Consider the following 13,834-nt stretch of genomic DNA (forward strand, 5'->3'; position numbering starts at 1 on the left):
TCAGATGTCTCCTTGTGTCTCCTTCATTCAGCTTCTTCTAGTGCATTCATTCAGTTTCCATCCATCCATTACTGTATCCAACCCGCTATATCCTAAAGTGGGTCTGCTGGAGCCAATCTCAGCTAGCACAGGGCGCAAGGCAGGAAACAAACCCCGGGCAGGGCGCCAGCCCACCGCAGGGCACACACAAACACCCACACACTAGGGACAATTTAGGATCGCCAATGCACCTAAATCTGCATATCTTTGGACTGTGAGAGGAAACCCACGCAGACATGGGCAGAACATGCAAACTCCACGCAGGGAGGACCCAGGAAGCGAACCCGGATCTTCACTCAGTTTTTTTTTTTTTTTTTTTTGTGGACAGCCTACTCTAGCCGATTTAATGCTGTGCGATATGCTTTCCTTTTCTTAACAACTGATCTAACATGACCCCCAGGGATATTCAGTGACTTGGATATTTCCATCACATGACTTGTGCTTTACAATCACCTTTTCCTGGAGTTGCTCTGAGTGTTCTTTTGTCTTCATTGTGTAGGTGCTGCCTCACCACAAGCTGGACTTTCCAAATTAGTGTTAGGGTTAGGTTACTGTATACATTAGAAAATACATTCCAGTTGATTGTGTGTTGCACACGTGAATGCTAATGTCTACGTTGATTACTTAGATTTCAACCTGTCTTTGATGGGGAACACAGCTAGTTATACAATATATCAGTATTGTCACATGTAAGAGGTGCAGTGAAATTCTTTATTTGCTACTCACTGGCGCATGATAAACAAGAAGAGCATGTTAAAGAAAACACAAATCACCTGTATGCCTTACTCATGTTTCTATGTCCCCATTACCTAAAAGCTTACTATCTCTCACAGTGTGACAGTCCTCCAGTTAACTTGTTAAAACAGCTCTGTTGTTGCAAGATGAAATAAGAGAATTGCATTCTAACTACTGTTGATGTTTCACCAGAAAAGTAGGTGGTAAAAATGGTTGATTGGATGCAGCTGTCCTTTTCAGGTTCGGCACAGTAGGGCCATAGTTTTGGTCACCACCATACATTTGCAGAATCCTAGGTTCAGATCCTGACCTGGCCATAATCTGTGTGTCATTTGCATGCTCTCCCCAAGTCTCCATCTTTTTATATGGGTTCCCTAGTTTTTCATGCATGATGGATTGTTTAGTTTCTCTGTAACTGTACTGTAACTGTAATTGTGGATATGTGTGCATGAGTCTTTTTTACAGCAGGGTTAGCTCCGGCCTTGTGCCCAGTGTGTCAGCTGTCGTAACCTTGAAGTGCATAAGACAATTTAGAAAGGGGTGCTTAGAAGATGGTATCCTATATACAGTCATATGAAAGAGTTTGGAACCCCTCTTAATTCTTTGGATTTTTGTTTCTCATTGGCTGAGCTTTCAAAGTAGCAACTTCCTTTTAATATCTGACATGCCTTATGGAAACAGTAGGATTTCAGCAGTGACATTAAGTTTATTGGATTAACAGAAAATATGCGATATGCATCATAACAAAATTAGACAGGTGCATAAATTTGGGCACCCCAACAGAGATATGACATCAATACTTAGTTGAGCCTCCTTTTGCAAATATAACAGCCTCAAGACGCTGTCCTCCTATAGCCTTTGAGTGTCTGGATTTTGGATGGAGGTATTTTTGACCATTCCTCCATACAAAATCTCTCCAGTTCAGTTAAATTTGATGGCTGCCAAGCATGGACAGCCTGCTTCAAATCATCCCATAGATTTTCGATGATATTCAAGTCAGGGGACTGTGACGGCCATTCCAGAACATTGTACTTCTCCCTCTGCATGAATGCCTTTGTAGATTTCCAACTGTGTTTTGGGTCATTGTCTTGTTGGAATATCCAACCCCTGCGTAACTTCAACTTTGTGACTGATGCTTGAACATTATCCTGAAGAATTTGTTGATATTGGGTTGAATTTATCTGACCCTTGACTTTAGTAAGAGCCCCAGTCCCTGAACTAGCCACACAGCCCCACAGCATGATGGAACCTCCACCAAATTTCACAGTAGGTAGCAGGTGTTTTTCTTGGAATGCGGTGTTCTTCTTCCGCCATGGAAAGCGCTTTTTGTTATGACCAAATAGCTCAATTTTTGTCTCATCAGTCCAAAGCACTTTGTTCCAAAATGAGTCTGGCTTGTCTAAATGAGCATTTGCATACAACAAGCGACTCTGTTTGTGGTGTGAGTGCAGAAAGGGCTTCTTTCTCATCACCCTGCCATACAGATGTACTTTGTGCAAATTGTGCTGAATTGTACAATGATGTACAGATACACCATCTGCAGCAAGATGTTTTTGCAGGTCTTTGGAGGTGATCTGTGGGTTGTCTGTAACCATTCTCACAATCCTGCTCATATGCCGCTCCTTTATTTTTCTTGGCCTGCCAGACCTGCTGGGTTTAACAGCAACTGTGCCTGTGGCCTTCCATTTCCTGATTACATTCCTTACAGTTGAAACTGACAGTTTAAACCTCTGAGATAGCATTTTGTAGCCTTCCCCTAAACCAGGAGACTGAACAGTCTTTGTTTTCAGGTCTTTCGAGAGTTGCTTTGAGGATCCCATGCTGTGACTCTTCAGAGGAGAGTCAAAGGGAAGCACAACTTGCAATTGACCACCTTAAATCCCTTTATATCTCATGATTGGACACACCTGTCTATGAAGTTCAAGGTTTCACGAGCTAATCCAACTAATTTGGTCTTGCCAGTAAGCAGCATTGAGCAGTGACAGGCATTCAAATCTGCACAATGACAAGGGGACCCACATTTTTGCACAGCCAGTTTTTCACATTTGATTTAATTTCATACAACTAAATACTGCTTCACTAAAAATCTTTGTTCGGCAAACACCGCAGTACTCAGATGTTCCTAGGAAATGAAGGACATACCACTGTTATCTTTTTTGTTGAAAGGAGAGTCAATTATTATGCAGGCTGAGAGGGGTTCCCAAACTTTTTCATATGACTGTAGGATAGTTTGGTACTGCTGTGGTTAGTGCTGCCATTTCACAGCTCTGTAGAACAGGATTGACTACCCAACTTGTTTACCATCTGTGAAGTGCTTGCATACTCTACTAGTGTTCATTTAAACATATGGTGTCTTTAAGATGGTGAACATGTATGTCTTTGGTTAACCTTTGCCCTGAATTGGTCAATTGGAAGTGCACATTAGAGTGGGAGGAAACTTGTCTAATTCCTTAGAACACTAGAGGGGCAATAAAAGGACCTAAACACTGTTGACCGTAAGGGAACAGATAGTCGAGCACAAGCCAGCAGGGTGTGGCCCTCCATGAGAGAAATGAAGATCTGGTAGGATGCTGGTGAAAATATTCTAGACCAGCAGGCTCCCTGCCAGACCTGGCTATTTAGGGAATGTTGGGGATCACTGGAGAGAACATTGGTCCAGCGTTCTCCCCTGTAGCCAAAAAGGGTCATTCCTTATTAGAGTGGCAATGAAAGCAGAGTGAGACAGTTAAGCTAGAGAATGTTGACAAGTGAGCTAAGTGACAACTAGGGGACCAGCGGCCATTCGGGTGCACCACACTTTTAGGGAGAGGAGGAGTAAAAAAGCATGGTGCCCCCAAAGTGGGTAGACCACTTAGGACTCCAGAAAGGCTCAAAATAGCCTTGAAAATAAAAAGTGAAGGGTGAGGCAGAGAGCAGAATGTTCAGTTGGATGAATAGAGAAGCCTCCTTACTGAATAAGGAGAGGTCCTGGCACATACCTGGGCAGGCCCAAGAGCAGTAGAGAGCTGTTTATTACTTTGTGTGTTTCATGTTTTTGTTCTCACTCCATAAGCTCTTTTTTACTATTTCATAATGCAAATTCCTGTTTTATTGGCCTGATAGTAACAGTAGTGTTATTGTTCTGTTCAGGGTCAGCTTGGCGCACAGAGTCAGCTACAGTCTGACAGTGTGGCAGAGGGCACAGCTTTCTACAAGACTGATTCATAGAGAACAGAATACAGTACTGTATACTATATATATATACTATTTATATATAAGTTGGTTCTTTGTGCTTAAAGAAACTTATTAATATGTAGTAGAAACCTGAAATCTTTTAGGTGTGGTTGGCTACCTAGCAGGACACTAACAGGTTAAGAAATATATATACTATATGTATACTGTGATCAAGTAGCAAAATAAAAAGTGGCGTGAAAACATCTTCATTAATGGTCAGTATGGAGAGCCCATGTTGACAGGAAAGTCGAGATCTTGAAAAATTGGATTTGTTTAATTTTCTCCTTTTATGTCATTACTAGCATAGTGAAACAAATGGTATGTCCATCTGTTTCAGTCATGTGTTAGCCGTTGCATCCCTCTTTCTTTCTGCATCTTGTTGCCTTTGTTCGTTGGACATTTGAACCATTACATTACTCTTACTTTGTGCATCTTATGTTTGTTCCTCACCCATTCTAGTTTTTACGTCCCTCCTGCTTTGTGAGTGTTGTTGCCTTTGTTCATCAGACATTCTACCCCTTATGACTTGTTCCCTTTATTCTTTGGACATTCTAGCCCTAATGTCCCTCCTACTTTGTGTGTGTGCCTTTGTTCATTGTATATTCTAGCCCTTCTATTCTTCTTACTTTGTTCATCTTGTTGTGTTTGCTCATCAGACATTCTAGCCCTACATCCTTCCTATTTTGTGTGCGTTGTTGCCTTTGTTCTTGATGACATTACGCCCAGGCATAGACTTGTGGCATTTTGTAATTTATTTATACACTGGAACCTCAGGTCACGACCGTAATTCGTTCCAAAACTCTGGTCGTAACCCTGAAGTAATTTCCCCCATAGAACTGTATGTAAATACAATTAATCCGTTCCAGACCGTACAAACTGAATGTAAATATATACATTTTTTAAAGATTTTTAAGCACAAAAATAGTTAATTATACCATAGAATGCACAGCGCAATAGTAAACTAAATGTAAAAACATTGAATAACACTGAGAAAACCTTGAACAGAGAAAAGAAACATTGCAACAATTCACGCTATGAACCGATCGCTGTAAACAGAGGTGAAGTGGAGGTTAAAATCCAATAGAAAAAAGTCTTCATTAAATACGAGTTTAAAACAATACTCGAATCAGTCTCTTTAAAAACAAGCCCGGTGCATTCTTTAACTGCCTTCTCGGTCTTACGCGGCCACCAGCCCTCTCTCTCTCTCTTTGTCTGTCGCTGCACAGGGAGAGACTGAACACGTGCGGAAATCATCAGCACGTACGAACCAGAAGGGAAACTGGCTTGTTCGTATACTGAGTGTGTGCTCGTGAACAGATACAAAAGTTTGGTGAACTTTTTGATCGTAACCCAATTTGTACGTGGTCCGTGATGTTCATGACCCGTGGTTCCACTGTGTATATATGTATATATATATATATATATATATATATATATATATATATATATATATATATATATACAGTGCTTCCGGAAAGTATTCACAGCGCATCACTTTTTCCACATTTTGTTATGTTACAGCCTTATTCCCAAATGGATTAAATTCATTTTTTTCCTCAGAATTCTACACACAACACCCCATAATGACAACGTGAAAAAAGTTTACTTGAGGTTTTTGCAAATTTATTAAAAATAAAAAAAATTGAGAAAGCACATGTACATAAGTATTCACAGCCTTTGCCATGAAGCTCGAAATTGAGCTCAGGTGCATCCTGTTTCCCCTGATCATCCTTGAGATGTTTCTGCAGCTTCATTGGAGTCCACCTGTGGTAAATTCAGTTGACTGGACATGATTTGGAAAGGCACACACCTGTCTATAGAGGGTCCCACAGTTGACAGTTCATGTCAGAGCACAAACCAAGCTTGAAGTCAAAGGAATTGTCTGTAGACCTCCGAGACAGGATTGTCTCGAGGCACAAATCTGGGGAAGGTTACAGAAAAATTTCTGCTGCTTTGAAGGTCCCAATGAGCACAGTGGCCTCCATCATCTGTAAGTGGAAGAAGTTTGAAACCACCTGGACTCTTCCTAGAGCTGGCCGGCCATCTAAACTGAGCGATCGGGGGAGAAGGGCCTTAGTCAGGGAGGTGACCAAGAACCCGATGGTCACTCTGTCAGTGCTCCAGAGGTCCTCTGTGGAGAGAGGATAACCTTCCAGAAGGACAACCATCTCTGCAGCAATCCACCAATCAGGCCTGTATTTTAGAGTGGCCAGACAGAAGCCACTCCTTAGTAAAAGGCACATGGCAGCCCACCTGGAGTTTGCCAAAAGGCACCTGAAGGACTCTCAGACCATGAGAAAGAAAATTCTCTGGTCTGATGAGACAAAGATTGAACTCTTTGGTGTGAATGCCAGGCGTCACGTTTGGAGGAAACCTGGCACCATCCCTACAGTGAAGCATGGTGGTGGCAGCATCATGCTGTGGGGATGTTTTTCAGCGGCAGGGACTGGGAGACTAGTCAGGATAAAGGGAAAGATGACTGCAGCAATGTACAGAGACATCCTGGATGAAAACCTGCTCCAGAGCGCTCTTGACCTCAGACTGGGGCAACGGTTCATCTTTCAGCAGGACAACGACCCTAAGCACACAGCCAAGATATCAAAGGAGTGGCTTCAGGACAACTCTGTGAATGTCCTTGAGTGGCCCAGCTAGAGCCCAAACTTGAATCCGATTGAACATCTCTGGAGAGATCTTAAAATGGATGTGCACCGACGCTTCCCATCCAACCTGATGGACCTTGAGAGGTGCTGCAAAGAGGAATGGGCCAAACTGGCCAAGGATAGGTGTGCCAAGCTTGTGGCATCATAATCAAAAAGACTTGAGGCTGTAATTGCTGCCAAAGGTGCATCGACAAAGTATTGAGCAAAGGCTGTGAATACTTATGTACATGGGATTTCTCAGTTTTTTTATTTTTAATAAATTTGCAAAAACCTCAAGTAAACTTTTTTCACGTTGTCATTATGGGGTGTTGTGTGTAGAATTCTGAGGAAAAAAATGAATTTAATCCATTTTGAAATAAGGCTGTAACATAACAAAATGTGGGAAAAGTGATGCGCTGTGAATACTTTCTGGATGCACTGTATATTGTGATGGACGGCTGGGGATCTTGCCCCATACGGGACGCCCTTTTCAAGAGTAGACCGGGGGAATGGGCATACTACCAGGAGTATCTCCCCCAGGACATGAAAGGGTAGCCCCCTTGGTTTACATCATGTCCATGGAATTGGTGCTCAAAAGCTCAACCCGGTGGGGGTCCGTGGCCACCACCAGGGGGCATCTGGACAGCTCCAGAGTCTGGGCATGCAGCACTTCTGCCACACCTGAAAGTGCTGCCGGATGTTAATCAAGAGACACCTGGAGCACTTCCGGGTACACTATAAAGGAGGCCAGCTCACTCCATTCAGGGGCCAGAGTCGGGAGGAGGAGGGCGAAGCTTAGGAAGAAAGGAGTAGAGGTGGCGAAAGGAAAAGAAGGACTGAGTACTGTGTGTATTGGAGCACTGTTTTGTGTGCGGGACAGTTATAGAAATAAACGTGTGTTATTTTGGACTATTGTGAGTCTGTGTCTGTCTGTGTCCGGGCCAGTCTTCTGCAATATATACATGTATATATATCTTCTATAATAAACGTCTACGTGTGGAAATGTGTGTGTGTCTATCCAGGCCTGGAAGTGAGAGGTGGAGTCGGGGTAAGGGCTCTGTCTCCGAGGAAACAGAAAACCTCCAATAACACAAGTGAGGCCAGCATATCAGCAAAATGAAACCTCCGAAGAAAGATAAAGTCACTTAGCTGCTAATATCGGCAAAATGGTATCCCTTTTACTTTTCCACCCACCACTAATGCACAAATGAGGCAAGCACGTTGGCAAAATGAATCTCCTTGGAGGGAGAAGCCCAAGTAGTTCCTTTCGATTACCTGACATCTCTATGTTTCAATTTTTTTTCTGACGATTTCAATAGTTTCTAGGACCCCGTGCTTTTTACAGCACAGGCTTACACAGCTAGTATATGTAAGTATATATATATAGTGCATCCGGAAAGTATTCACAGCGCATTACTTTTTCCACATTTTGTGGAAACCCCAGTCTGAGGTCAAGAGCGCTCTGGAGCAGGTTTTCATCCAGGATGTCTCTGTACATTGCTGCCGTCATCTTTCCCTTTATCCTGACTAGTCTGCCAGTCCCTGCCGCTGAAAAACATCCCCACAGCATGATGCTGCCACCACCATGCTTCACTGTAGGGACGGTGCCAGGTTTCTTCCAAAAGTGACGCCTGGCATTCACGCCGAAGAGTTCAATCTTTGTCTCATCAGACCAGAGAATTTTCTTTCTCATGGTCTGAGAGTCCTTCAGGTGCCTTTTGGCAAACTCCAGGCGGGCTGCCATGTGCCTTTTACTAAGGAGTGGCTTCCGTCTGGCCACTCTACCATACAGGCCTGATTGGTGGATTGCTGTAGAGATGGTTGTCCTTCTGGAAGGTTCCCCTCTCTCCACAGAGGACCTCTGGAGCTCTGACAGAGTGACCATCGGGTTCTTGGTCACCTACCTGACTAAGGCCCATCTTCCCTGATCGCTCAGTTTAGATGGCCGGTCACCTCTAGGAAGAGTCCTGGTGGTTTCGAACTTCTTCCACTTACGGATGATGGAGGCCACTGTGCTCATTGGGACCTTCAAAGCAGCAGAAATTTTTCTGTAACCTTCCCCAGATTTGTGCCTCGAGACAATCCTGTCTCGGAGGTCTACAGACAATTCCTTTGACTTCATGCTTGGTTTGTGCTCTGACATGAACTGTCAACTGTGGGACCTTCTATAGACAGGTGTGTGCCTTTCCAAATCATGTCCAGTCAACTGAATTTACCACAGGTGGACTCCAGTTAAGCTGCAGAAACATCTCAAGGGTGATCAGGGGAAACAGGATGCACCTGAGCTCATTTTTGAGCTTCATGGCAAAGGCTGTGAATACTTATGTACATGTGCTTTCTCAATTTTTTTATTTTTAATAAATTTGCAAAAACCTCAAGTAAACTTTTTTCACGTTGTCATTATGGGGTGTTGTGTGTAGAATTCTGAGGAAAAAAATGAATTTAATCCATTTTGGAATAAGGCTGTAACATAACAAAATGTGGAAAAAGTGATGCGCTGGGAATACTTTCCGGATGCACTGTATTTATATATATATATATATATATATATATATATATATATATATATTGTAGCAGTTGAGGCTCGTGTCCACCTCTCGAACCCTCAGGTACCACTCTGATGACCAGGTGAATGTATAATAATATTTCTTTTTATTATAATACTGTGCACAAAGCACTCTCCTCCCCACACTCATTAACTACAATTCTCTCTCTATAAACCAATACCTCCTCGCCCAGACACGTCGCCACCCTACCTCTCAGCTCAGCTCGGTGTTCTGGGCTTCCCAGAGTCCTTTTATAGCCCCTGACCCGGAAGTGGCTCCAAGCCAAACCCACAAGTCCGTTTTCCTTCCGGGTCAGGGCAAAGTCCTTTTCTTCATCCCGGGAGCACATCGCTTCTTCCAGTCACGTGACTGAGGTGCACTCCCGGGTTATAGGGCATGCCAGAGCCCACTAGCCCCCTTACAGCGACTCCTGGCGGCCCCCAAGGTATCCAGCAGGGCTGTGTCAAAACACTACAAAGTCCGTGAGGCCCTGCTGGAACTCGGGGCACAAATATGCTGTCCGGAGGGCTCCTCCTAGCGGCCTGGGGGTGACGACCGGAGTCCATAGCCGGTCGTCTGTCACAATATATATATATATATATATATATATATATATATATATATATATATATATATAAATGAACCTTCTTTCACTAGGGGTAAATGAGATGAATAAAATAACAATAGGAATTGTCTTAAATTCACCAAGAAAATCCTTATAGGAGAGCTAAGGAGCATTTACTCGTGTGCAGATGATGAATGGCCAAGGCAGGGGTCTAATTACTGGCAATCTGCTAGCCTCCTGGTGTGCTGGCATATATTGATATTAGGAACCTGGACTGCCCGGGTAGCAAGAAGTACATAGTTGCTTTCCTGTAAAAGATAAGAACAGCAGTTTTGCATTTGAATTCATTTTCATTCAGCACCACTAATCATTTTAGACTCGTGGCATTTTCTAACCGGCTTAATCCAGACCAGGATTAAGAAGTTGGTTCTGAAAACTCATACTTACTTCTAGAATGCTCTGGTATCTCCATCTTAATACTAGAATGTTCTGGAGTCTTCCACTTACTAACAGAATACAGTCGACCCTTGATATACGACCGGCCTGACATACGAACAACTTGGCTTACGACCAAAATTTTTGTTTTGAATTATGACCAACGTCTTGCGTTATGACCCGAATGTGATCACGTGTATCCGCTTGTGCGATTGTAAACAAACAGCCGTTCGTAAGCATCAGTCGGAGCCCAGATACATGTGTTTGTGGACATAACTTCGGTCAGTGCAGTGATTTATATAATTTATTTCAATAATTGCTAAGGAAGGAAGAGAAGGTAACGAAGGTAAAGAAAGCGATCACAATCAAAATGAAGAAGGAAATTGTGCAGAAATATGAAAGTGGCATTCATGTGACCGATCTCGCTAATATGTACAGCATGTCGAAATCCACCATCTCGACAATTTTACAATGAAAAGATTTGTATAAGGAGGCACTTCCTGCAAGCCAAAGATGTCAAATTAAATGGTGACTTGTTCTGTGTTATTGTACATAAACAGCAAGAGTCCTTTTAAAAGTTGTGATTCATTGGAATTTGACAAATCTGTTACCATCGATTCGTGATTATTACTGTATAGAGCCTGTTACGGATCTTAATAGAGTCTTTCTGGAACCTTGTTGTGGATGGGTCTGCTGGGAATTAAAAATGATTCCCCTATGGCATTACTCTGAAGAACTGCTCTGGCACCTTTATTTTCAGGAGTGTGGCTGAAGGTGTATTATGCAAGTGCGTTTTGATTAATTCTTATTTCTACTTTTTTTTCGCTATGTCATTTATTCTTTCTTATTCTATTTCTAATTTGCTTTGTTTTTCTTGAAATATTTTCTTTGACCTTAAGTAAAGTACTTTGTATGAAAATATGTTATAGGAATAAATGTTCTTGTTGCTTAATAAAAAAAGAGCGATTACATAAGCAATGTGATAATGAAATTGCACATGTCTATGGTGTTGTGAACTGGGTAAGGTGTGTTTGGTAACAGATGGAAATGTAACCAAATAACGAGCTGAAATATGCCACTTATGCTGGCTGTAAAACGTATTCACCCCCTTGGACATTTTAACATTTTATTGTTATACAACATTGAATCTTAGTGGATTTAATTTGGCATTTTTGACGCTGATTAACCATCAACACTGATGTCTTATGTACCACAACAGATTGTGGCTGAAGTTGCCATACCTGTTAACCCTTCATCCAGCGCCAGCTCTGTCAGGAAGCACATTAAGAAATAGGGACAAGCACGATTGTGATGGAAAGTTGGCACTTAGTCAGTAAAGGTGACATGGGCAGCCATTTTTCAGTCGTGTAAATTGACATAATCCGGCAACAAGATCAGCAACTGCGGTTGGCACGTCTGACATACCCCATGACTGAATGTCATGTAATGTTACATTGGCTTAATTCCTACATTGTCGGGGATGTGGGAAAAATGTTGGCGTACCCGAAGAACCACCCAGAGCAGATATGAAGAGAACCTATGAACTCAACGCAGACAGTAACTAGGAGTCCCAAGCACTGAAGAGTTCAAAAGCACTTCTAATAATGTCCACTAGAGGGGGATATCACTGTCAAATCCAGGCAAGTAATAAGGCCAAGCACTGAATCTTTTTTAAATAAAAGATTTAATCTTCACCAAAAGTATTTCAGTTTTAATGAAGCACTTTGGAACGCAAATGCAGAATGGAATTGCCTGAAGCATGAAAGTCCTCAAACAGATTGCAAAAACAAAGTCAAAAACCAAAGCAAACAGCCATTCACAGAATTCACAATAAAGACAAGTACACAAACCAACTGCCATTCACTTCTGAGCTACCAGGAACTGTGGATGACCCTCCAGATTTATAGGGCGGTTGGCAGTTCCAGGCAGTGATTGGCAAGTGGCCCTGACTCTTGAGGTACCACCCACAAAACCCATGGAACATAACAAAAGGCAGCTACTATACATAGACAAAAGCAAAAATAAAGAAAGATGATTATAAAAAAAACATTGAAAGAATCAAAAATGAACAAAAGAGACATCAAACATGAAAATGAACCAACACCCCCTAACCCAGCTCAGTGGGATTTGAACCCAGGGCACTGGCTATTTGAGGTAGGAGGCAGAACAGTTTCCAGTAAATTGTGGACACCTAGTGTAAATTAAACTAGAACACACTTTTCCACATAGAGGGCCATGGGAACAAACTGCTGGGTGGTATGGTCAAAGTGATACTGCTGATGCATTTTCACCAATGACAAGATGAGATTCGACTAAACGAGGACTATGGACTGCTGAAGTATTCTCCATATGTTCTCCTTTGTTTACTTGATCTCAAGTGCACAGTCCAATCCATCTTGGCACGGTCAGGGCCCTGGCAGGCTACACCATGTGGCTCATTGAAAGTCACTTCAGGATTCAGACTCAGTGCTGTAGGTCTGCATATTAGTGGGCCACTGCCCTGGACTGCCTGGTGCTTCAGTCCGGTGGCCTGAACCCATTGGCTTGGTGGCCTTCACAACAACACTGTAATCTGCAAATACACTGAGCCTGTCCAGGAAGTAAGAACGCAGCCCTGGGCGTGTTTATGTCCCTCGATAGGTGATCCGGAGTTAACTTTTAATCTGCTCTGCTTTCACACAGTTTGCTATTCTTTTGTTTGGTGGTTTCCACAAAGCCAGGATAATTAACCCGTTCCTGCCCAAATAAATGTTAATAGTAAATATAATTGAGAATATTGAGAATAATAAATAATATTGAGAATAATTAACCCCTTTCTGCCCCATTAAATCTGAATGATAGTAAGAAGAAGAATCATGAGAATTAACCTCTTTGTGCCCTGATAAAATTTATAGAGACAAGAGTCGTGCATATTCATGCTATTATAAATATGTGCACAAGTTATCTCTGTTCATATGATTTTGTATTTTATTATCTGTTTGGCCTGTTACTAGTTAAATGAGAATGAAAAACATTTGCGGTAAAGGCGTTACATAAATGCTAAATCTAAGATGTTGTGGTTGAGTTGTCATTTGAGGCTGTTGGCTTTTATTTGTGTGCCGTTTACACAAATAGTTCACGTGTGACGGTCAAAGAGTGCGAGGAGGGCTATTTCATTTTCAAGGATCCGCCGTTGGCACTGGCCTTATCTCCCAGGTGGAGAGTGCTGTGCACCAACTGTTTCATGTTAAAACTGAAAGGGAGGGGAGGTTTCCTGAGCTAGTGAGTACAACTACAAGGCGTGACGCATGCGAGGATAAAGACAGAGACAGAGACTTGGAAAAGAAGGCAAAGCTGCAACTTATTCTGTAGCGTTCTGACAGTTTCAAAGATCCTTCAAGGACTCTCTGCGGGTATGGCCTCTGAACACTCAGATAAAGGTAAGGCATGATGGAAAAAAAAAAAAAAAAAAAGTCTTGCCAGTCAGTCAAAGTGCGGCATGTTTGTAAACTGATAATGTGTGCCACCCCTCCTGGAATGCATCGAGTGGCCCGCGGTTAATGACGAACAGGTGCCGAGTCCGGCAACCACACGAGGTGAGCCGTGCTTGTGAAATGAAGGAGATTTGTTTTGGGAAGGCAGCATGGATTTGATACGGGAAAGGGAAGGGGCATGGCTTGTGT

The 13,834-nt window shown here is 42.6% G+C and overlaps 1 protein-coding gene across 5 annotated transcripts in view; it reads left to right on the forward strand.

The window, feature by feature from the left end:
* The window catches only part of pleca (plectin a), an 828,744-nt gene that overhangs the window by 417,716 nt on the left and 397,194 nt on the right, over nt 1-13,834 (forward strand). Inside the window, exon 1 of one of the 5 annotated variants that reach the window (XM_051935609.1) lies at nt 13,552-13,591. The exons of the other annotated variants lie outside the window; for them this stretch is intronic. Coding sequence (XP_051791569.1) covers nt 13,567-13,591 — 25 coding nt within the window. The 5' untranslated portion in view covers nt 13,552-13,566. Of the gene's footprint in view, nt 1-13,551; nt 13,592-13,834 lie in introns of those variants that run through there. 5 annotated transcript variants of the gene reach the window in all.

Source organism: Erpetoichthys calabaricus, chromosome 13, assembly GCF_900747795.2.
Source record: "Erpetoichthys calabaricus chromosome 13, fErpCal1.3, whole genome shotgun sequence".
NCBI lineage: Eukaryota > Metazoa > Chordata > Cladistia > Polypteriformes > Polypteridae > Erpetoichthys > Erpetoichthys calabaricus.